The 25,924-nt window shown below is 32.3% G+C and overlaps 2 protein-coding genes across 2 annotated transcripts; one reads left to right on the top strand and one right to left on the bottom strand.

Moving 5' to 3' along the window:
- The first annotated feature begins 10,429 nt into the window (after positions 1-10,429).
- Positions 10,430-16,578, top strand: LOC129921383 (ATP-dependent RNA helicase DDX47). The gene is made up of 3 exons (XM_056003189.1): positions 10,430-10,698; positions 10,761-11,019; positions 15,472-16,578. The coding sequence occupies exons 1-3, from the start codon at positions 10,528-10,530 to the stop codon at positions 16,530-16,532; spliced, it is 1,491 nt and encodes a 496-aa protein (XP_055859164.1). The 5' UTR covers positions 10,430-10,527; the 3' UTR covers positions 16,533-16,578.
- Positions 16,579-18,405: 1,827 nt separating this feature from the next.
- LOC129921384 (transcription factor E2F2) lies at positions 18,406-25,568 on the bottom strand. The gene is made up of 5 exons (XM_056003190.1): positions 25,301-25,568; positions 24,967-25,076; positions 24,656-24,905; positions 18,714-18,987; positions 18,406-18,646 (listed from the first exon to the last, which is right to left on the bottom strand). The coding sequence occupies exons 1-5, from the start codon at positions 25,403-25,405 to the stop codon at positions 18,543-18,545; spliced, it is 843 nt and encodes a 280-aa protein (XP_055859165.1). The 5' UTR covers positions 25,406-25,568; the 3' UTR covers positions 18,406-18,542.
- Positions 25,569-25,924: the final 356 nt, after the last annotated feature.

Here is a 25,924-nt window from a genome sequence, read left to right on the forward strand (position 1 = left end):
ACAGAAAAAGCAGTGGAATTTCCAAAAAAGGAAAAGAAACAAAATAGGAAAAAATTAAAATAAATAAAATAATAATTATGTAGAAAATGCAAAACAGAAAAAATCAAAAGAAAATAAAAAAAATTAAATAAAATTCAATAAATTCTTTTTTTTTTATGCATAAATTCAACATTTTCTACAACACCTTCAACAACTTCTATAAGGCCTTATTATAACATCCTACGCAAGTGCATTAAATAAACCCTCTGCAGGAAGACCTCCGTAAGGTCATTTTTAGCTGTTTGTCACAAGCTATTAGCTTGTGGATGACCTGTGAAGGAAAGTCCTATGCAGTTTCGGTAAAATGCGCCAAAATGATTTGCATAAGACCTGTCCCCAAGTAACAATTTAGCTTTCATAAGGGTCAATGCAAGCTATTTTTTGACTTGTTTAAGAAGAAGGACAAGTCTTATGGAAATCATTTTGGCGGACATTACCGAATTTCCCCAAGACCTTCCTCCACAGGCAATCCACAAGCTAATAGCTTGTGACGAACAGCGTAAAACGACCTTATGCAGGCCTTTTTACAAAACAATGAAACATTTTAGGGAAACTATAGCTTCGCTAAGGAATATAATAAGGCCTTATGGAGGTTGTTATAAGATGTTGAATTTATGAATAAAAAAAAAAGATTTTATTGATTTTTTTTTCTGTTAATTTTTTTCTATTTTGTTTTTTCTTCTTTTTTGGCCATGTCAATGCTTTTCCTGTCGTTCTGAAATGGGAAGAATTTTATTTTAATTGAAAAAGAACACATTTTTTTTTTATTTCACAAATGGCCACTTGAGAGATGAAAACATTGCATACTTACAAGAACCTCTTGGAACAGGTCTTATGAAAGCCTTATGTCACTTGAAAATAGAAGGCTTCTTTAAAACTGTTCAAATAGGTCTTATGAAGGTCTTCTTTAACTTATATTTACAAGGCTTCTTCTAAACACTTCGAGATAGCCTTAAGGAGACCTCCTTTGTTTCCAAAATGGATGATTTGCGTAAGTAAGCCTTAAACTAAACTTATACAAACTATAGCTTGCCGAGTCGAAGCAAATGGACCTTATGCAAGTAAAATTGTTACTTGGGATGTCAAAACAAAAAAATGTCAGATCTAAATTATTCAATGTCAAAACCAAAAAGTGTCTGAGCTAGACTATTCAACATCAAAACCGAAAATTCAAATACAAAACTTGGTAATTTCTGTAAAGCTTCTATAAATTCATTAACCAAGCTTATCCGAAAAACAAGCTCTCTTCGGTTAAACAACTTATTAAAAGTTGTTAAACAAGTTCTAACTCCTATAATCAATTAAATTCTGAAGCAAGGTCAATTCAAGCTGTGTTAAAAGTAGAACCTGCGAGATTTATATTTACAAGCCGTTGTGGTTGTTGGGAACCGTGTTGACCAGTGTTATGGGTCGTTGGTTGGCCTAAAAATTTAGGGCCAGCAGTACAAAAGGTGATGCATTCCTGTGCATACGTTCTGTAACTCTCGCATCAGGAAATTTCTCGCATGAAACACGCTAATCGAAACAAAAACAATGTGAATCGACACACAAATCATTTTCTCACATTCGTTTGTTTCTATAAACAAAATTTTCTCTTGAAACATTTCTGAATGAAAATGCTTGACAGACTGGAAAAATGTGAATAAAACTGTGTCATGTTCACGGTTATTTATTTTTGTATCACTTAAATTTTTACAATAAAAAAAAGGATATTAAAAAAAAGAAAACATTTCATTGTCCTAACCGAGACTTGAACTCGGTACCCTCCACTCGCTGACCGACTGCTCTAGTTTCGGACTACTGAGCTTTGGGATATTTAATGTAAAACTATGTCTATACCCAACAAACAATATACCTTCTATACAGCTTTACAGGAGCTACATTAACACCTGTAAAGCTTTATAGAAGCAAATTTGTTAGTCGGGTATGATTTTTGATGGCCAAAGGTAAAAATATTTTCGAGATACAGACACAGGTTGTTTTTCCAAATAGAGAAACGCTTGGAATTTTTGTTTCACAATTTTTCGATGCGAGAAGTTCTCGACTAAGTTACAGAACGATTTTGGCGGATTATCTGTGGTTTAACTTTGGTTCAAAGATGGCTTTGGCTATTTTAACATATTTGGCTCTTGAACCATTGCTAAGGGCCAGTTGTACAAATATTTAATCCGTGGTTCAGAAACTTTTATCTTCTGAATTTGGTGGTAAAATCGATTTTAAGCACTGGTTCTAGGTTCATATAGGTTGAAATAGCTAAATCCACCCTTGAACCAAAGTTGATCCACTGCTAATCCGCCGAAATCGGCAAGTTAAATTCCTGATCCGAGGCTGAACCACTTTTGTACAACTGGCCCTAAACCTCAGCATTACCACCGATTTCAGAAGATAAAAGTTGCTGAATCACGGACTCAATATTTTTAACTTTCCCTGCTTGATGTAAACACGCTCCATGTAAATCATCACCAATTAATATCTATTGAAATGTAACCTTACCATCTTTGTATATATATATCTATAGTACTATCGTGGAGAAAAACGATCGTAGGAACTCTGGTGGCGACTTGAAAAAGCAGAATTTGTAGAGATTTGTAGAGATTTAAAGGGGAAATTTTATACGAAAGGAGAAGAGTGAGAAGGCATGTATGAAATGTATGAGACAGAGACATTTGTTTATCTTTCTTTTTATATAAGGGGGAATATTCATTTGTACATCCGTTTGGTGTGTTTGTATGTGTAAATGAGCAAGAAATGAAGAAACTGAAAAAAAGACAGAATGAAGTAATGTTACCACTTGGGAAAATTGCTTTTAGTTAATTTATTGGGAAAAGATTTTTTTTTGTTTCAATATTATTGCTTTTATTTAAATTTCAATTGGTAAATGTATAAAAAACGTATGAACTTGAAACATTTCATTTTAATATGTACATTTATTGTTAAAGTTAAAACTTAAATTAATTTTAGGAGCATTTCAGGTATCCAGGTAGGTACCACTAAAAAATTCAAATATATTTAAAAAAAAATCTTTTCACAATATTTTCTAGCAATGAGGATCGTCGTAATGAAATCAGGAACATTTCTATCCATCTTTTAAAAACCATTAAGACGACTTTATATACAAATACCTATCCTGTTTTTGGTTCGTAAAAGCATTCAAAGACGGTTGAAACTTACCCAAATGTATCAATCCATGTGGTTTATGAGATTAAAATGTAGTTTTAATGTTAATTAAACAAAATATGTTGAATAAAAATAAAATATATTAAGGGCCAATTTTTCAATACTCAGATAAAACTCAGTTAGAGCTTATTCCTAGGAATAAAAGTTTTTTTTATATTGACATTTGGTATTTTTTGTTCTTCTGATAGTCTAACTGAAGATTGAAAAATCAGGGCTAAGTTGTTGAAGTTTTAATTTTGAAATAAATTTACCAAAGTGGCAATAATGTCTGCAAGGACGATTTTCTCCTTGCAAAACCTAACGGTATTTTTCATGGAGTTGATGTATTACAATAAGAAATGGGCGTACACTGGGACAATACATGAAAATCATATTATAGAAACATTTTTCGCGCCTTTTTTTAATCAGTGGAAGGAAAAAATGGTTAAAAAATCAGAAAATCTTTGATTTACTTACAGTGCGGTTGATTTCAATTGCGATCTTGCTTGTGGTTAAAAAAGTGATTTAAATTGTGATTAGTGTTATTTGCAAGGTGAAAAAAGTTTTTCTTAAAACTTCTTGGCAACAATTTATTTCTCTTTGGTCCACATTTAAGTGAGTTTTAGCTTATTTGGAATCGACAAGTTTTTTTTAAAACTATACGATCCATAGGGTGTTCCTCACATTGTTATGTTATATTTATATTTATTTATTTAATAAGGTTTTATATTACTTTTTAATACTTGTAGTGCTATAATATTTGCTTTTTTTTTTATTTTCTTCATACATTTATATATTTATTGATTACTTAACTTGCTTTTTTTTCAATTTCGTGCATTATTATTATTTTATTATTATTTTTATTATTATTATTATTTTTATTTATTTGCCTGCATAAACATATAATTTATTTTCTTTAGGTATTTATTAAATAAATAAACACCTTCATTTACGTTTTTAATATTGATTAATTCATTTTTCGGTAAATTCATTCGTTGCATTTATTTAATTCTATCGGTTTTTTCCTTCACTTAATTTATTTCACATTCGTTTAAATTATTTATTTTTAACTACAAAATGAGTCGGTGTTGCTATAAAAATTGTTTAAGCGTGCGAAGTCGTACTTTGCCTTTCTTCCAAGTTCCCACTGATTATAGAAGGCCAATTTGGATCAAACATGGATGTGCTTCACACATAAAGGATCCTCCGCCATCATCCTTTATGTGTGTAAAGCACTTCTATGTGAGAGACACAAGGCCAGAATCATGGCGAACAAAGATTGTAAAGACAGCCGTGCCAATTACTTTTCCGTCGGTTTGCAAGTGTACGGAATTCGTGAAAGATAATTCGTGTGCCGAAATACTGAACGCCGGAAGTAAATATGCCCCACCTCCGCCTCGACCTCCGCGACAACCGAATGCTTCGCGATTACCCGTACCGGTACCTGCACTTCTTAATGCACCTACACTTGCATCTGCATCTGCTACTGCATGTGAACCTGCACCCGCACCTGTATCTGCACCAACACTGAACGCCGGAATCACTAAATTCAACCCGAACCAATCTAAACCTTCGCGACTTCCTGTACCTGCATCTGCACTTACACGTGCATCAGCACCTGCATATGCATCTGCAACTGCATATGCATCTGCAAATGTATCTGCATCTGCAACTGCATCTGCATATGCAGATGTATCTGCATCTGCTACTGCTCGTGCAAATGCAAATGCACCTGCACCTAAACCGAACGCCGAAAAAACAAAATTTAATCCCATTACGCGACCTCGGAAATCCAAACTCTCCATTGCACTGCCACTTGCAATTGCAGATGTAACTGCATCTACATCTGCGTCTGCACCACTTTTTCAACCCGTATTATCGCCCTGCAGTCCAATGCAAAACTTGGCTACCTCTTCCAACAATACATACGTGAAAGATTATTCTTTGCCTGCTGTTGATTTTTCTGTCGGTATAACTCCCTCACAATTTCCTTCCCACCACAAACACTCGTACAAAAAAAGTCCGCAAAAAAAAAGTCCGCCGCGAATGCCTGCGCGAAACCTTTTTCGAACTCCAACGCGATTGCAACGAAATCCTGAGTACCAGTTACGGAAAAAAGTGGATGAACAAATGGAAAATTTGAGCATGGAAGTTCAAACGTTCGTCAATTCGCAACTCTTCCATAAACAGGGAGCACCCTGGAAACATGAAGAAAAAGATTTATTTCTTAAATTCTTCTATAAGTCTCCAGCGTGTTACCAGTTTATGGTGAGTACGGGTTTTAAAATGCCATCGGTAAGCACTATTTACCGATGGCATTCGGAAATTCGTCTACCTACCGGGTTCACCCAAAGAGTTAAGGATTTGCTCGCCGAAAAAGTTAAAGCCATGACGGCTATGGATAGAAAATGTGTACTGCTCTTTGACGAAATGTCTATAAAGAGAGAGTTAGAGTACAACATGAAGGACGACTTAGTGTATGGATTCACCGACTACGGAGAATTTGGACGGAAAGAGACAATTGCGAATAAAATTCTAGTTTTTACATTGAGAGGACTCAACAAAAACTGGAAACAAACTATTTGCTACTATGTTGGATCTCCAGAGGGAGAAACATTGAGTAAAATGTTGAAAGTCATTATTACAGGAGTAATAAAATGCGGGCTTAACATTGTTGCCACAACTTGCGACCAAGGAGGAGCAAACGTAAGAGCATACAGCATATTAACAGCAAACCAGTCACTGGAGAATAAATGCTGGGTGGAAATAGAGAACCAAAAAATTTTCCTCCTGTACGATTACCCCCACCTTTTCAAAAGTATACGGAATATACTTTTGCAACACCAGATACATGCAGGACAGGATATTATTGATTGGAAAATACTGGTAAAGGTTTTTGAAGAGGATTCAAAGGGAACATTTAAAGTTCTGTACAAGCTGACGAAAAGTCATATAGAACCTAGCACTTATGACAAACTAAAAGTCAAATATGCCACTCAAGTTTTTAGTGCCACAGTTGCCTCAGGCATAAAATATGCAATAAGCGTAAATTGCTTCAAGAACGACGAAGAGATAAGAATTGCAAACTCCACGGCTACATTTTTCAAGAGAATGAATGACCTCTTCGACCACTTGAACACAGGACAGCTTCATTCAAGGAATCCTAATGCCCAGGTTGTTTCTGATTCCACGGAAACAATGAACTCTTTAATAAGTGCAAGAAAATGGATTGCAACATGGGTATGTACGTCCAAATACCACAGAATTGCACCTTGCTTCAAAGGATTGCAGCAAACACTGATGGGGATAGAGCAGATGTGGACATACCAAAAACAGAGAGACAACAACCAGAAGTATCTTTTACTTGCTCACCTCAATACTGATGTGGCGGAAAATTTATTTTCGATGGTGCGGTCCAATAGAGGATCGTACGAGAAAAACCCCTCTGCTTGGAGGTTCATAAGAAACCTCAAGCAAATTATATTTCAAAACATGTGCTCGGCTGCACATTCTGGGTACGACGATGCTGCAGCGGAAACACTTCTCAAGGGAGTTGATTTTGAAGAGATAGACAAAAAATTAGCTGAAGAACGGAAGGAAATGGATTTTGTCATTCAAGACGGATTATCGAATTTAGTTTTGGGAAAAAAACTTATTATTCAAGCAGAGATCAATATGGACGAAGATGATGAGGATGATGGGAATGATGATAGTGATAATAACGATGCGGAGAAAATGGATGTAGACGATAATAATATGGATATGAATGACGACACCAGCTATATAAATAACCTCATCAACTTGGACAGTGGCATAATTGACTTCGGACTTAGAAAATCTCAGGTGCAGTCGGAACATAATTATAGCGCAATCGATGCCTTCACTTGCTCAGAAAAACTGCAGAATGCAGGTAAGTTATATTATGCTGGATTTGCTGCAACAAAATTAAAAAAGAAGCTCGAAAGCTGTGAAAAATGTAATCAGTACATGAAAGACCAAGTAGACCAGGAGAGAAGAGAAACTTTTCTTCTTGAGTTAAGAGCATACGCGACTATTGCTCCATCGTCAAAGTTTGGAAACCTTACAGTTCCTTCGATACTTTTCGAAGAAACTGTGAACCAAGTACAAACTATTTTTGAAAGTGAAGCAAAGGTGAACATATTTAAGGATAAATTAGTTCAAACCTGGAATCCAACCATCCTCAACCGCATAAAAAGATACCTACCGAGCTGTAAAGAAGCAATCGAGAATCCAGAAGAAAATAAACCACCGCATCAAGAATTAATATCAAGATTTATACTTATTGGGCTTATAATATTTACGTTAAGAAAAAACAATATAGAATTCAAAGGTACGGGGAAAAAGCAAGTTAAATTTTTATATTAATGTTTAAGATTATTGTTTTATAAATTATACTGTTAAAAGAAATATAAATAATAAATAAAATATTTATTTGATCTTAAATTTAGTCTTTATTTCTATTTTAACTACAAAAAAAAAAAAAAAAAAAAAAAAAAAAAAAAAAAAAAAAAAAAAAAACAAAAAAAAAACAAAAAACAAAAAAAGAAAACAAAAAAATTAATTAATGCATGTTCAATATCAATATATATTCATATGTTTCTAGTTCTTGACAATATTTATTTATTTATTTATTAAGTAAGAATCAAATGAGGACTAGGTCGACTGGGGATACCTCGGTAAAAAAAACACCATATTTACTTTTTATATTATTTATTTATTAAGTAAGAATCAAATGAGGACTAGGTCGACTGGGGATACCTCGTTAAAAAAAACACCATATTTACTTTTTATATTATTTATTTATTAAGTAAGAATCAAATGAGGACTAGGTCGACTGGGGATACCTCGGTAAAAAAAACACCATATTTACTTTTTATATTATTTATTTATTAAGTAAGAATCAAATGAGGACTAGGTCGACTGGGGATACCTCGGTAAAAAAAACACCATATTTACTTTTTATATTATTTATTTATTAAGTAAGAATCAAATGAGGACTAGGTCGACTGGGGATACCTCGGTAAAAAAAACACCATATTTACTTTTTATATTATTTATTTATTTTTTACATACACGTACCAAAAATGAAGTAATGCATGTGATATATTATATATATACCTTTCTAGTCCTTGATAACATTTATTTAATTATTTATTTATTTTAATGCAATAAAACGAGGACTAGGCCTACTGGGGAAACCTCGATAAAAAAAACGCATCTGGTATTCTACCCCTCTATGTAGTGTTGTCAAAACATCGTTATTTTATCCATTACATATTTTCCTAAAACTTGTTTTACTAAAAAAAACAACAATCGATACTTAATATTGATACTAAAAAAACTTCAATACTGTAGTCAATATTTGGATGTTTCGGCAACACTATCTGGGTGATGTGGAAAAGAATACGCTATACCAAAAAAAGTTGATTTTGTTTTAAACTAAGTAAAATGTTTCAAAACTATTTAAATTGAAGAATTGCAAAAATGATGCAGAAAGTTTCGATTCTGGTCAGTTAAATTTTTGTAATGTTAAAAAAATGTTGACTTACCGATTGTTATGTAACTTTATTACAATAGGACAAAAAAATTTCAATGAATACCTATAAAATTCATTTTATCCCATAAAAAATAAAACTAGTTCGTTTAAAATCCTAATACCGTACAAAATATCTACATTCATTGGGGCGACTTTCCATTAGGGTCGCACGCAAAGAGTTGTGATTTTATTTTTTACAGTGAGCTTAGGGTCTCAATAGAATACCTTTAAAATATTAAGGTTAGGAAACACCCCTAAGTATGATTAAAAAATAAATATTTAAATTTTTCATACAAAATGTATGAAAATGACGACCAAGAAGAATTTGAAGTTTGAGGCGTATAAAAGTTGAGATGCGTATGGGGGGGCATGCTGCCCCCCTGCAACCCCCCTGCTTGGGCTCACTATAGGATTTGAGGTGGGGACAAGTTTGGGTATGTAAAAAGAACTTCAAAAAAAATTTTTTTTTCTTCGCGGTCGTCATTTGCATGCATTTGTATGAAAAAATGAACTTTAAAAAATTAATTAAAAATATAAATACACGTTTCCTAACTTTAAAATTGTTATTTTTATTACTTTTAGTCATTAATCTTTCACATAAAATTATTCGCGTATTAAAATTCGTGCGACCCTAAAGGAAAGTTGAGCCCATTCATTTATCAGGAATTTTTCAATTTAGTTTTTTAAAACACAAATTGCACAAATTGTTCACTTATCGATGAGCAATATTTCAACTTTTTGCCCAAAAATATTTTTAAATTTGAACATTTTATTCACCTTTCCTTTACCTAGCTTTTCCTTTAATTTTCTGTTTCAATAAAAATAAACATACCTACCTAGGTATCCATATCTAATAAAAACTAAGTACATATTCAATTGTAAATTTTCATTAATCGTTCAGTGTTAATTAATTGTGCCTCAAATAAAATCAACATTATTATCAGACTTTAAAAAAATGATTGCTTTAACTGAAATTGTATTTACGTTGCGCTAACACAATTTCATTGTTAATGTGAACACCCCTTTAAAATGTCAGTGAAATGAAATTGCAATTGCACTAAAATGAATACACAATTAAAGACTTCTGCTCCTTTTACCCAAAAAATTCATTACTTTAAGATAACTAAACTACTACATACATACATTGCAATGCAACCTTCAACTTCCAAAAAAAAAGTTCCACATAGAAAAATAAATTCATTTTACCGTTCAACCATTCTACGAAACGTAGATTATGAATGTGTTGAGTTTTTTCCCATATCCTTTGAATATGTTTTCCTAAATTTCCCCTTCTTTCAAAATGCAAAAATAAATTCGTGTTCATCTGTTTACTCCCACAAATATTGTCATAGAATAAAATTTCATCCTCTCTTTCTCTCTTTAGCTGTCAATTTTAACTCTCCACAAAATTTTTCACTAGCGCCACCTCAAAAACGTGGCGACATGAAAGAATACCAGATTGGCCTCCATGATAGTACTATAGATATATATATACAAAGGTGGCGACATGAAAGAATACCAGATTGGCCTCCATGATAGTACTATAGATATATATATACAAAGCTTACCATAATAGTAATTTCCACATATCCGGAATTCATTATCCCATGAAATCATTCAGCCAAACAAACAAAATGCCAAACTCAAAATTTTGAGGTTATATTTTTCCAAAAGCATGCTTCTTTCTTTCATTTCAATTTTTGTCAAAGGAAGAAGAAGGTTGGTGTTCTCTCTATTTTATTTCTTGAATAAAAAAAAAAAATACTTACAAAAAAATGTCGGATTCTTCAGATAATAATTCAGAAAATGAAAACCTTTCCGAAGAAGAAGAAACTGAATCAATCGAAGGAGATGAAGAAGAAGTCCAAAGTGATTCCAATGAAGATGACAAAATAGAAGACGACAAATCTAAAGACGACGATGAAGTTGTTACGTGGAAAAGTTTGGTAAGAAAACATTCAATGCAAAAACACGAGGAGATCTTTATTTCTATATTTATACTCTATAGGGACTTCTTGACACATTATGCGAAGCATGTACTGAATTAAAATGGAAAGCACCATCAAAAATTCAAAAAGAAGCTATACCTGTTGGCTTACAAGGAAAAGACATAATTGGTTTGGCCGAAACAGGTTCTGGAAAGACAGGAGCATTTGCATTACCAATTTTACAATCGCTCCTTGAAAATCCACAAAGATATTTTGCTTTGGTCTTGACTCCGACACGTGAATTGGCTTTCCAAATTTCAGAACAATTCGAAGCTCTTGGTAAGTTTCCTTCTTAAATCTCCTTTTACACAAAGACACTTCGCTAGCTGAGAATTATAAGGTTGCATTTCACACAAAATACAAAAAATTAGTTTTATACTTCAAATATTTTGTAATTTCGACGGCTTTCAGGTTTAATTTAAAAAAAAAATTAATTAATGGCGATGATACTGGTTAAAAAAACACATGGTTTCACACAAACTTTGTAATATAATAAGATTCCATGTTATTTAAATTACAACATAGAACCCTTTTAGGGCCCATTTATTGGGTTTCCATTAAATATTGAATTTTATCGCTTTAAGCCTGGTACGCTGCTCGCGCTAAATTTTAGCTCCCATACAAATTATCGATAAATTTTATCTGAGCTAAAATGGAACTCATACAAATCATCTATAACTTGTATGGGAATTTTATCTCGGCTAAAATTTAGCGCGAACAGCGTACCAGGCTTTAGTTAACAACGTCGTTAAACTAATAACGCCATTAAGTACACATAATTAAATATTCATTTTATTCACTCTTCTTTAGTTAAATACTTTTCTTTTAATTTCAAGTTAAAACTCCGTTCACAAAAATCCAAAGAAATTTTGATTTACCTACATACCTATTTTGAAAAAAAAAAAAACTGGTAAAAGCTGAATTCTCTCAAGTCAAATAGATATGATTTTTTTACATTTTAAAAACGATGAAGCATCATGATTGTAGATAATTTATAGTAGGGTAGGTATCCTCCGAAACGAATACATATGCACAAGCACGTGCATCAGTATAAAATAATCGTTGAATGTAACCTGGGATAGAAAACGGGATTAAGAAGTGATTGAAATTGGATTCAATTCACTATTTGAGAACGCTGTAACTTCTTTAAGTTCGACAAAGAAAGGCTATGAAAGATTAAAATACATAAAAACTTTGGTCTATAATCGATTTGCATCCGGAAATGCAATTCAAAAAATGGCTAGCAATAGCCCGCTTGACTTTGGCAAAACTTGATCTTTATTACTTCCCAATATTAAAACAAATGTTAGTCCTATCTTTGAAGAGTGTACTTCATACCCGTCTTTTACGGCCATATTATTCACTAGTTTAAAAAATACATCTGGATGTAAAGAAATTGAAATGTCAAAAATAAATCCATATCCATGATATTCAGTATCACACAGAGAAAAAAATAGTCATTTTTAACTATTTTTGAACTATTTTCATAGTTAAAATCGGGATAACTATTTTGGATTTGGATTTATTTTTGACATTTGACAATTTTACATTCAGGTGTATTTTTTAAACTAGTGAATAATATGGCCGTAAGAATAATACAAATCCATGATATTCACTACTTAATTCCAATTTTTTAAATCCAACCTCGTTAAATCCAAATAAATTTAAACTACTCTTTGGAGGTCTGTTTAACTTTATAAATCTAGATGTAAAATTCATTTTCACAGTGTTCAGTTGCTTTGTCAAGTATTTTTGATAAAGATAAATGCAAATTATACAACATTTATTGAATAATCACATAATTTCTTTTGAGTGAATAATATGAACAAAAAATTAAATCCTTGGATTTATGAAATTCGGATTTGAGCGATTGGATTTAAAATTAACTTTAATCCAAACTAAATCCAGAGTGGCAAATATGGCCGTTATTAACGAATTTTATTTAAAAATATTTATATTGTTTTATTTTGCCATCATTCGCTTGAGTTTTGGTCAGCCACGGTACACAAAATCAAGAAAATAGACTACATATTTCCCATACTTGAGTTTTGTTCTTATTGCTCAATTGATTGACATGCTTTGAAATAACAAATTATGAAATAATAAATAATTTGACATTTAACGCTAATGGAGAGTGAATAAAGAGATATCCTCTTTAAAAGGTCGAATTTGACGTTTTATCTTTAAAGGCTTTTAAATTAAAAATCCAACTAAAGCTTTGCAATAATTTCATTTTAATTTTACGCTATTTAGTTTAGAGTAGGTACCTTATGTTTTTTTTGTGTCCCACCGAAAAAAGCAAAAGATGAGAGAGCAAACTTCAGATTTTCTATTAAATGTCATGTTTTTTCGTTAAATTTTTGTTTCAACCATTTTTTTATGCTGATACGAAACATTATTTATGGAAAATTGGAAATTAAACTGAAAAATAGCGAATAAAATGGCTCCTAGGAAATTTGATTTATCACCGATATTGTTTTACATCACTTCAAACTTATACTAGCACAAGAAAAAAGAAATTTGCTTGATATTAATTTGTAGCAAAAAAACAAAACAAAGAAAAATGCATTCTAAACATCGATTTTATATATACATATTATTTTAAATTTAAAAATAAGTTTGACATTTTGAACTAAAAAAATGCACAACTACGTTTTAAATGACATACATCATACACGATTGATTTTCAAATTTGACTGACAGTCTTTGTGTTAACTTTCACGAATATGCCAGGGATATTTTTCGAACTAGAAGTTGGCCAACTTCTGTTTTTAAAACTCGAGAGTTGAGAAAGAAATAGTGAAAAAAACAAAATGTTCAACTTGTGTCTCAACTTCCGAGTCAACTCTCAAGTTTGCTTCAAGTTAAGCAATAGTGAAGAAAATGGCTCATAGTGTTCTTAACTCTAAAGAATTCAAAACTCAGGAGTACCAAAAAGGTACCTTCGGAAAACCCAAATCTGATGGCAAGATATAACTATGATAAACCAATAATTGTAATCGAGATTTCCATTTACAACCCAAAAAAAAAAAAACTAATGCAAAAATATATTAAAAATCCGTTTAAACTCTATTTAAAATTAAAATAAACTTCAATTAATTTTAATAAGAATTTCCTTCTTAAGAAAATTTTACTGATTTCTCATTACTTTTATGTGCATTCTTATTGAAATTAAATGATTAAACAAACTTGAAATTATTTTAGGCTTAAATTATGAACAGTAGATGATTGCTTTTGAGGCGACAGTCTTCTTAGCAAAAAAACATGCAGAGATCCGCTTAATTTAATACAGATTCCAATAATTGTTTTTATAGCATGTTTCATTTTTTCCGTGTGCCTAATTCAACAAAAACAGAAATTATAGTTTTTCTATAAATACGTGGTATTATTTGTCTTATTTAAAATGGAATTTGATTAGGCCTTTCACTGTTTAGTGCAAAACCTAAATAAAATAAAATAATTAAAGCCCTTTCAACGATGAAGTCATTATTTTTGTTGAACATAGGGGCAATTCCATGGTAACTCACGTTACATTCACAAAAATTTCCAACAAATAAATAATTTTTTTTTTTCAATTTTAATGTAAATTGATACGAAATTACTATCCATGAAAGGAGCATAACTATTACTTTCATAATTAACTAAAAAAATTGTCTATATTTTTAACATTTGCTTGGGAAAAATAAAAGTTTGATGGTAACTCACGTTACAAAAATCGGACACGAATTTTTAGAGTCCGACAGTATGAAGTTTTTATGTGAAATTAAGAATCTTAATTTGTTTTCAATGAAGATTCCATACATACAAAATGACAAGCTTTTAATATGAGTGACAAAACCAAACATTTTTTCAATATTTCGAGGAAAAATTTTAAAATATTTAGGTAACTCACGTTACATTATTTTGGTAACTCATGTTACCTGCGATTTGTGGTTCCAAAAGTAAAGAAAAGATGCATTTTCACTCAAGTTTTTTTTAAACGAATAGTGTGTAACGAAGCTTGCTTAAATGTTAACTTATTTTAGCACTCACGAGGGGATATTGTCATCGTCACTATAAGACTCATCATATTTTCAGTTTGCTTGTTTTTCCGTCATTTTCATGTGAAATTCTTCTGTTGTTGGCAAGCTTATGCTATAAAAATGCTTTAAGATTATTAAACTCCCTGAATTTTATGTCTATCCATAAGGGAATACAACAAAGAATCTTTTCTTGCAACTTGCATAAAGCGTTGCCGTTTGTAAATAGTAATTTGCTTATAAAAAAAGTAAAAAAGACTGCATAATTTGTTCAAAATTCGTGTCCACTTTTTCATGGAATTACCCATAGAATCTTTTTCATAAATTTTTACAAATTTTTTCATAAAAAGGTACTATGTCATTAAAAAAAAAATGCTCATTGAATCCTATTTTGTGGTGAAATAAATGATTTTTTTCATGGTCTTATGACTTTTTTAAGGTCCTTTATAAGATTGCATATAATTACTTTACATGTATGTAACTATTTTATCCATAAACCAGACTTAAAAAACTTAGGTGCGTTCACATATAACCCCATAATTCTCAGCCAGCGATTTGCCTCCACACAATGATGTTAATTTATATTTTGATTTCGATAATGAAAGTACAATCTTTAGTTTCGTCACTACCTCTGAGTTTACTCCAAAAACTTTTATCCCACGAAAAACAAAATAAAACGTTGAATTATAGAATTTTTTCTTTTTATTTCCAGGAAGTTCGATTGGAGTAAAATGCTGTGTTATAGTTGGAGGCGTTGACATGGTATCGCAAGCTCTTCAACTTGCCAAAAAACCACACATTGTAATTGCCACTCCCGGTCGATTACTCGATCATTTGGAAAACACAAAAGGTTTCAATCTGAAAGCTATAAAATACTTGGTCATGGATGAAGCTGATCGAATTCTCAATATGGACTTTGAAGTTGAATTGGATAAGATCCTGAAAGTCCTTCCGAGAGAAAGAAGAACATATCTTTTCAGTGCGACTATGACAAAGAAAGTAAAGAAACTGCAGAGAGCATCTCTTAAAGATCCCGTCAAAGTTGAGGTTTCGAATAAATTCCAAACTGTGGAACAATTGCAGCAGTATTACATTTTTATTCCGGTCAAGTTTAAAGATGTCTACTTGGTGCATATAATCAATGAATTGGCGGGAAATTGTTTTATGATATTCTGCAGTACGTGCAACAACACAGTCAAAACAGCTCTAATGTTGAGAGCACTGGGTTTAGCTGCGATACCACTTCATGGTCAAATGTCTCAAAATCGACGATTGGCAGCGTTGAATAAATTCAAAGCAAAGAATCGTTCTATACTCATTTCAACTGATGTGGCATCGAGAGGTTTGGATATTCCTCATGTCGATGTGGTTTTGAATTTTGATATACCAACGCACAGCAAAGATTATATTCACAGAGTTGGGAGAACTGCTCGAGCTGGTAGGTCGGGTAAAGCAATTACATTTGTCACTCAATACGATGTTGAATTGTATCAAAGAATTGAGCATTTGCTTGGTAAGCAATTGCCTCAGTACAAATGTGAGGAAGATGAAGTGATGGCATTGCAGGAGAGAGTTGGCGAAGCACAGCGGACGGCCAAGTTGGAGTTGAAAGATCTGGAAGACAGCAAAGGCGGGTCGAAGAGTAAATTTAAGAATGCAGATTTTGATGATTCTGAACAGTTTACCGGTGCGAGGAAGAGAATGAAGTCAGGCGGTGGAGGTGGTGGTGCCGGCGGAAAAGGGAAAAAGAATTGGAAAAAGGCGAGAAAGTAAATTAGGTTAATTTATGTGATAAATATAATTTATTTTTTAAGAAAAACAAAATTGAAAAGCGTTTTATTTGTTATAAGTTTTTCTTTATGGACATTTGGGGAAGACAAATTTAAGAATTCTTGTTGAACTTTCAGTGACCTTTGTTGATTTTAAGTAGAACAAAGTGTTCCTATTTTCAAATGAAGACTTGATTCCAATTGTACGTCTCTACGTACGTACGAACCATGCTCCTACATTACATAAAAAAACATCCCCAGCACCTAACTTGATAAAATCGTGTATCGGCAGGATCATATTTGGGTCAATCAAAGGCTATGAATAGAAAACGCTCAATTAAATACAATATGGTCACTGCTCGAAAGTATTGACCAAGTATTAAGTCACGTGCTCTCACCCAAATATTGGGAGTATTTTGTAAAGCATCTTTTTGGTACTAGGTGATAGTGTCTTTTTTAGCCTGTTTTCACAAGAGCCAACGTGATAATTTCCCAAATTATCTCAATTCGAATGCTAAGGGCCGGTTTGTTGACACTCAATTATGTTTTAATCAAGGATTTTTATATGGAATAATCCTTGATTAAAAGATAATCGACTGTGAACAAACTGGCCCTAAATCTTATAGAAAAAACATTTAATTTGAACTGACTTAATTTGCGAAATTGTTACGTAAGTACCAAAAAGATGCTTTACAAAATATTCCCAATACTCATTTTGGCTATTACTCATCAATTGCTTTCTACGCTCATAAAAATAGCGCCGTGAAGGTTTTTTGTCATTATTATAGATATGTCCAAATAGACGAAATCTTTGACCACTTTTCATCAGCTGGCATTCACTGCACTCCGTGGAAGATCCCTAGGGGCACATTGGATTTTGACTGCAACCGTGTACGGTTTCCGGATATTCTGCAGATCTGTCAGCTTCCTTGTAACAGTTCATTTAATTTACCTGGTGCTGCATTCGTAAAGCAATACGGATTCAACCAACTGTACAGTTGTAAGTTGATCTTTAGGCTCAGTTATTTTTCAAAAAAAAAAAATTGAACAACCTACCGTGCGCAGCCTTTCCCATCCCAAATCGGCTGTTCGTTTCTTGTTCTATTCGACCTTAGGTGGACACATTGGGTCGTATGCAATAAAAATGAGCTTAAACTCGTCTCACTTTTCAGTACATTTTCTTGAGATCTTCTTGAGATAGATCTCTAGAAAATATACTGAAAAGTAAGATAGAGCTTAAGCTCATTCCTCTGGCATATGAGCCAATACCCCAAAGATATTGTAAATTTGCTCTACTTTCGACTGTAGAGAAATATTTATTTGAGAGAAAGACTGGGTTCCCAGGTTGATCATCTTTGTTTTTCCCCCATGATTTCTGATTTTAGTTTTATGTACGTCGTGGCTTATTTTGTGTTCAAACATAGTGCCACCAATCACAAGTTAGATAAAAACATTAGCCGCCGCCGTTTTAATTGCAATTGCCAACTCTATGGTTTTCTATAAAAAATCCAACCCTTACATTTAAGTCTTCACGTTGTATTTTTATAGACGTCCCCTATCTGACTGTGAGTGATAAGGTATATTGTATTAGAGAAATCTTCTAATACCGTTCAATATTTGGAACAATTTTATTCGTTGCGGTTTAATTAATTACTCCACATCGAGCATCGAGTGTCCGTTTTTTTAACATGTTCGGAATTCGGAAAGCACTAAATTTCATAGAAGAAGACAAGATTAGACTTTTCGGCAAGCTCATTCAATGCTACTGACAAAAAACATTATTTGGTATTAAAAAAAAAAATAAAAAACCCTTGTTTTACTCTAGTATTTGACTAAATTAAAATAAATTAATTAATATATTAAAAAAGAATTCAAAATAAATGTTTAAAACTACTCCACAGTGGTGATGATTACATTTTTGTTAACATAAATACAAGAAAATAATTCATGAATTTATATTTGCACTTGAAGTAAACTTTAAAACGACAAAGAAACGTGTTGTTCGATTGTCTCTTTACACGGACTGAATATCAAAAAGATCACACACACCCTCATCACAACCCAAAACAAAATTAAAATCCATTTTCGGCGGATTAAGATGCAAAAGTGGTGTATTTGCTGGAAAGTTTAAAAAACAACTTTTTTATAAAATCTATCCCGAAATTTAAAAAAATATAAAACTTACTTAAATTCGGATCATCAGGATAAAATCTCTTCAAAGAATATCCCTTTTTAAAATTTTTAAAAATAATTTGTGCCGTTATAGCATCATGAATATAGCCCTTGCTATCGTCTGTGGCATTTGGCGAAAATTCATCGTCTTTGAAATCTAGAGTCTCAGTTGTTCGCAGTGATTCTTCAGAAGGTAAATTGTTGTCATCCATCAGACAAGTTCCCTCGTCAGTTACCACACGAACGTCAATTGTGCTTCCCGTTTCTAACTTAATATGTAGAGTATCCTAAAATGTATTCATTTATTAATTAACAGAACAAAATTGCTTATTATTCAATTACATATTCTTACATACATAGATTTGAAAAGATATTAATAAATTACAAATTGAAAATTAAAAAAAAAAATGTTGATCTATTTTTATTATTTATTATTATTACATTATTGAGTTATCAAACAAATTGTTATACTTATTATTGAAAAGATTAAGGGTCATTTGCTGAATCGAAACTTAAATAATTTATGTTGAACATAAACTCTTATTCCCTACTTTTTCCTCTGCGTAAGCTATCACATAAGGATTTATGTAGAACTTAAATGCTTAAGTTTCGATTCCGCAAACGGGTCTAAATAATTTAAACATTTTATTTATTGGATAAAATTGTTTATAGTTGGTACGATAGCTTGAAATAAGTATGCTCTCCGATATACAGGGTGTCCGGTAAAGAATGGATAAGCTTGAAATGGCTGATACCCACACGTATGACTGTTTAAAACCAAATAGTAAAAAATTGTATTGCAACCAGTTCAGAAAATATTAACTTTTGTTCGATCGAATTTTTCAATTTTTTTTTTTTTTTATAATTTTCTACAATAGTTGACTAAATACACAAGAAGTTAAAAGTTTTCATAGCTGTTTGTTTTTCGGTGCAAAATGTAAAGAAAAAATATTTTATGAAAAATTTTAAACACCTGGGTATAAAAAAATCTCTAGGTACGCAGGTGGCCAACTTTTTTTTAAATATGCGTGTGTAAGGCCCAATTTATTCACTCTCCATTATATTTAAAGGCTCCATTAAAAATTAGAAAACTGTCAAATCGCATACAAATTTTAAAATTTCCCTTTTTTAATGCCGGGTTTAAATTTAATGGAGTGTGAATAAATTGGGCCTAAAGGGAGTTTCAAAATGGTAATAGTTTTTGTCGTATCTAGAATTATAGGAAGTTATTGTATAATCTTAATTTTTTCACATTACTGTCACAAATGCATAGATTCCATATTTTTTTTTTAAGTCATATTTAACAATCGGCTTTATCACAAATTCCATTAGTATTTGCAATCACGGAATCCGTTCGTAATTGAAAATTTCATACAAATCATCGCTACGATCGGAACTTGTGTTTGTGTTTTCGGGAATCGTAGAAAATTTAAGAAACAAATGGAATTCTTGATAAGGCAGAATAATTCTTCTAATACATTACTCCTAAAAAAAATGTTATAACCATTGAACAGTCGCTATAAACAAATTATTCAACTTTTTTAAATGCAAGGTAAAAAAAAAAGTTGGCCATCTTGTACTCTTTTGTCTTGACGTTCAATAAACGGGTTCTTTTTCCGGTGTTTCGCCACTTGGTTTCTTAGACGCACAAGATGTTCACTCGCCTTCTCTTCATCATCTCTTCTAATTCACAGCTTCGGCCGTTCATGCTTCCTACGTTCCAACTCGCGACTCTCAATTTTCTCCTAACCTCGTGCACTACTTTGCTAGCCCCCGGAATCCGTATAGCTCTGATTATTTCTAATCGGTTCAGGATCAGTACCGTGTGCAGCAGCGGTACTGCCTGGCGGGGTAGTGCTGTAGTCACCGTAAGTCCATCCGCCCCATGGATGGGGGAACCCAAATGATCTTGAATTTAATTTTAAATTTTGCGTCTCTGATTGGTTAGCAATCATACAAAATCCTTTCAATCTACACAATTTTATTGTAAAGATGACTGAAAAGTTATGCAAATGACGTTGACTAAATATTTCGTCCCTAACGTTTCCTAAACGTGTCCAGAGTCACACCGATCTACAAAAAGCTTAAGGAGGAATCGCAAACATTTAAGGTGTCTTATATTTTTTCAATTGGCATTGTCTAAAGTGCAACATTTTTTCTGGGAAAATATTTTGAATTTTAGAAATCAATTCACTATGGTCGAAGAATTTATTTTTTATCTGTATCAATAAAGGGTCCAAAATCTTATGCGATAGTTCCTCTGTTTTACGATACTTCGTGGTTTTATACGAAATATAAATATATGTTATCAACAACTTCCTAAGCTGCAGCAAATAAATTTCTAAATCCGGCTTCAGATATATGCCGCATTTCAACAACTTCTTTGTAGTGGTGGTTGGTAAATAATTAAGAAGATTAGTTTTGTAATGCAAATTCTACTGCTGAAATCAGCAAAGTAGAAAAATAAGCACTATATTTAATTGGACTTGTTAAATTATTGATTTAATATAGCTTTTTATGGCCTTTAGTCCATACAAAAATTTAACTCCCTTGGACTCATCATTTGACTTATCGTGAGACACCCTGTCGATACGCAAATTTTGTTTATAGTCAACTCAACTCACAAAGATTTTTTACATATTTAGTGCAACGGCGAAGGTCGAATTTTTTTTTTTTTTTGTAAAAATTTACTACCTACATAAGACTAATAGCGTTTTCGTTTGGTCGTCCGGGACTCTCCGGAATTCTTCCAAACGATTCTGAAACTGTTCGTTTGGCACTCGATGACAGTTCTAATTCTGGAAAGAAGAGAAAATCGATTCTGAATTTCGAGGCAGAATCAAAACGAGAATCACGCACACATGTTCACACTTAAGACGTCAAAGTAATGAAATGTTATTGTTTATTGTTCATTTCTGAAAATTGAGATTTTTTACTATGCCAAACTTTAAATTATATTAAAATAAAGTGAAAAAAACAAAAATAAAAGATATTTTTTTATTTAATAAACAAAAAAAAAAACAAAACAAAACTTTTATCAGTCGTTCGCATTATTTGCATTTCACAAATACAAAGAAACCCAAACATCAGAATCAAAAAGAAGAATGGAAGTTTGTTCGTTTGGCATCCCGAATCGGATAGTCCCGGACCGTTCTAAGAATTACCAAACGAAAACGCTATAAAAATTAATTTGGTTATTTTGGTAAAACAATAAACTGGCCTTGAATCTATCAGTTTTCAATTTTTCATCCAGAATCTCTTTTCATCCAAAGCCCTTTCTGCTTTCGCCCCTGAGAGGGATTATTAAAGAACTTTTCTAAAAAGATAGAAGTAGACATGAAGACATTGAATAGTTGAAAAGAATAGGCAAAGGATAAAGGACAATCGACGACGTACACAGTTTTTCAAAATAGTAGACGGTATTCCATCAGGAACAGGGGCTCTACTATGTAACTTTTGCTACTTTGGCACCTGTTCAAAAGTTAATTTCAATTGTACTTCCCATTCCCAGTCAAACTGCGTATTTTAAATAAATGATACCAATATAAATCTTCGAAATAAAACCCAATAAACGATTTGACATGACTGGAGCTGTATAATTTTCATTTTGTACAGAATTACAGAGATCCATTTTTTGTGAGGTCGAACAAATTTTTTGTAGAATCGAATTAGGTACATAATTGGGCCCCAGCTATACAATATATATAGCTATCGTCAAGGTCAGATATAAACATCTCAATGTTGTCAATATCAATATTGAAGTTCATATCAGTCAGGTAAGTAAAAGATTTACGGCCAATTTCTTCACATAAGTCCTAAGTCAGCTTAGTACCCGGTCTAGCTAGTCCAGGTCCTAGCACTAGTACTCGGTTCTAAGGAAAAGTTAGGACCTGAGCATTTCTTCACATTTATATGACCTGATCTAAGTTCACAAGGCGGTCCTAAGAATTAAAACGTATAAAACTGGTCTAACTGTCATTTTGACAATATTTTGATGTTTGAAATAATTTATTTTGATATTTAAGGGAATGGGCAGGTTCAGAAACGTTAGGGACTAAATATTTAGGTAATTTCTCGGTCTCTGATTGGTCAGCTGTCAAAAAAAATCCTTCCAATTTAGGTAATTTTATTGGAAAGCTGACTGGAAAGTTAGGTAAGAAAATTTTCCCTAAAAATGTAGGAAAGTTTTTTTTGTCAACATGACAGGAAATTGTTTTTATTTAAAGAATTAATTTTGCAAAATTCAATTTATTTGTGTGAAAAACAGCTAAAAAGTGCATTATCGGTTGTAATTAATTTTATTTATTCATTACAGTTAAGTGAAATTTGGTGTCTTACCCATGCGACCGGTAAAATTCTTAAATAAATTTCGAAATTTGACAATAGCATCACATCCAAACTAATTTAGTCAATTTACTCAAATTCCCGTTCGGAAATTGACGTTGCCTAAATATCTAGTCCCTAATATTTCCTGAACGTGCCCAATTTAACAAAATAAATTTAGAAAAAAAGTAGAAAAAAATAAAAAGTATATTGAAAAAAATAAAAAAATATGTAGTTAAACTTAACAAGAAGCCAAGAAACAAAAGAAATTCGATTTTTGTATCAAGAACTTTCAGTCAAGAATGCAATCATGAGTGGGAAAATGTATGATCTGGTAAACATAGACAATGCAGAGATAGAGGTCCCCAAAAAAGAGAAAAGTGTCATTCAAGTACTCGAGGTATAAACGGATCTCCGACCTTTATGCAGCAGAGCCGTAGAGCAGAGAGTTAGTGACAGTTTCAGAAAGACGTACATGTACATACATAAAAAATATATTTTAATAAAAACTATCTTCTTCTTCCTTTTTCTCGGCGCTGTTATGATCTCGATGTCGAGGGGATCATAACTATCCCACGTTACTGCATCACACTAGTGATCCGCTTGTGGGGTTCGCCGGGTTGACCTCAGAAATCGGCGGCAAGCCTCCCGGTTTTGTATTGTTCCATTTCTAAGGCCAACTGAATGCTGGTGTTTTTGCATTTGCTTGTACCAGGAGTTTTTAGGCCTACCTTTCTTATTATTTCGTATTTTAATAAAAACTATAATTTAAGAAAAACACGTCCTGTGTCTTTTTTACTACATTGCGGGAAAAATTATCATGGTTTATTGGCAAGTTCGACGTAGTCGTAGGCTTCTGCCTTCTATGTTTGAGTGTAATTTACTCGTAAGTAGCTTCCAGCGCAGTCGAGCGTCGAGAAATTCTATTGCAGAACGTCTACATAAAGACCATTTTTCTTGACTTGGTTGTCACTTTTAGAAAGATCGGACAAAGTCAAAATATTTTGTTGGTACTTGTTCATGAAAAAGTATTCTTTTGTCTATTCTTCCCGTTTCGGCATTGCATTTTTCACTTCAGGTATTTATGATAAATTAAAAAAAATAAATTCAATAAAGTTTAAATCAACAAAAACGCAATTGTTGAGCGACAGAACACACAAGAAACTAAAAATTCTGTCAGATATCTCTAAACAAGAATGAAATCGATGACATTTATTCAAGTACTAACCGCTAGACTACCGATTTTGGGGTCCTAACTTATACTGAGTCCTAAATAATACTCGGTACCAATTTGACAGTACTAGGGCTTAGTACTTTTGTGAAGAAATCACTTGGTACCGATTTGAGTACTAACGATTGGTATAATAACCAGGTTCTAGCTGATTTTGAGGAGCTAGCTAGTACCGAGTCCTAACTAGTACTCGGTCCTAAACTGACAGTTCTAAGGCTTAGTACCTGAGTCAAGAAAGAGTTGATACCGATTTGAGTACTAACTTTAGGACTAGGACCAGTATTAGCGCTAGGACTCTGTGAAGAAATCGGCCGTTAAAATGGTAAAAATTTTGAGCACTTTCCCGCTCCTATCGTTATTGCATATTCATTTTGAAAACAAAAAACAATTGTTATACTTACACTTGTTCTGTTGACTTCAGCCTCTTCAATATTTGTGGCAGTTATAATTGCAGTATCATCCCCAAATGCCCTCAAGAGATCATCACGAGTCACATAAGCAAAAGATTGATTCGATTGGTTGTTTGTTATAAGTCTCAAGTTCATCTTGGCCAGCTCAATGTCCCTATCAAGGTTTTCCTCAATCGTTTTTAAATCTTCTTCAGTATTTGTGTCTCTTCTAACATTATTACAATAGTCTTTAATATTTCCTCTGGAAAAAACAAAAATGAAATAAATCGATAATGCTTTACAGTCTTAAGATTGTTATTTACTTCCAATTGACTATGCAACAATGACCAGTTTTTTCAATCAAACCAATGCCCTCGAGGACATTTGTTATATCGTAGATTCGTCGTTTTTGAACATCTAACAATTTGGCTGCCTTGAAAGGGAATACAATATTATAATCAAAACAAAAATTATGACAGAAGTTAAACAAAAAAATATTGCACCCAGCAAAGAGACAGAGATAGAGATCGCCACCAGAAATCACGTAATAATTTCTGGCGCTACATTTGAAAATTTGTTTACATTTACTTAAAATACTTTTATTTAACATTTCTATTATAAGAAATCATAAATAATTAATAGAATTTAATTATTTACTTGTTTTAAATCCAATTGACCATCAGAATTCTTTAATAAATGAACAAACATTTTGGTTAAATTGACGAGAGAACTCTCAGAACGATGGATATTTCTCGAGTGCATTGTCGTTTTTGTGTGGATTTTTTTATGGGAATTATTTTAATTATATTATTTACTGCAAATTTGTTTGATTTTATTTTAAAATTTAATGAGGAATTATGAAATAAAATTGAAAAAATAGACTAGAAAATATTTACACCGCCGCCATTTGTGACGTATATTTTTTTTGTTATTGACAATTTTATTATTATTTTTTTATTTTGATGCAGTTTGTTGGTAAACCTTGTTTTGGAATGGATAACGTAAAATTTAGATTCTTGATAATACAGATGGCGTTGTGAGATATGGTGGGTGTATTGGATAACTCAGGTATTAAAAATAAGTACTTTTTTTTATCAAATACATGAACCATAACAAATTTATCGATATCTAGTTTTTGATGTTCTGAAAACGGAAGTACAATTTACAAATTTTCGTATGAAAAAATCGATGTACTAGACCGGATATTGGTTTGGATAGTTTGTGTTCTTGTGAACTACTATGGTTTTTTCTGTTTGATATTTCATTGAAAAGGAGGAAACA

The sequence above is a fragment of the Episyrphus balteatus genome, chromosome 1 (assembly GCF_945859705.1).
Source record: "Episyrphus balteatus chromosome 1, idEpiBalt1.1, whole genome shotgun sequence".
NCBI lineage: Eukaryota > Metazoa > Arthropoda > Insecta > Diptera > Syrphidae > Episyrphus > Episyrphus balteatus.

Excerpts from the sequence above, each read along its gene's own strand:
- LOC129921383 (XM_056003189.1), top strand. The coding sequence starts at position 10,528 with ATGTCGGATTCTTCAGATAATAATTCAGAAAATGAAAACCTTTCCGAA. Across the intron at positions 10,699-10,760 it reads TTGTTACGTGGAAAAGTTTG|GGACTTCTTGACACATTATG; the intron begins GTAAGAAAACAT and ends TATACTCTATAG. Across the intron at positions 11,020-15,471 it reads AGAACAATTCGAAGCTCTTG|GAAGTTCGATTGGAGTAAAA; the intron begins GTAAGTTTCCTT and ends TTTTATTTCCAG.
- LOC129921384 (XM_056003190.1), bottom strand. The coding sequence starts at position 25,405 with ATGCACTCGAGAAATATCCATCGTTCTGAGAGTTCTCTCGTCAATTTA. Across the intron at positions 25,077-25,300 it reads GTCAATTGGATTTAAAACAA|GCAGCCAAATTGTTAGATGT; the intron begins GTAAATAATTAA and ends TTCCCTTTCAAG. Across the intron at positions 24,906-24,966 it reads TGTTGCATAGTCAATTGGAA|AGGAAATATTAAAGACTATT; the intron begins GTAAATAACAAT and ends TGTTTTTTCCAG.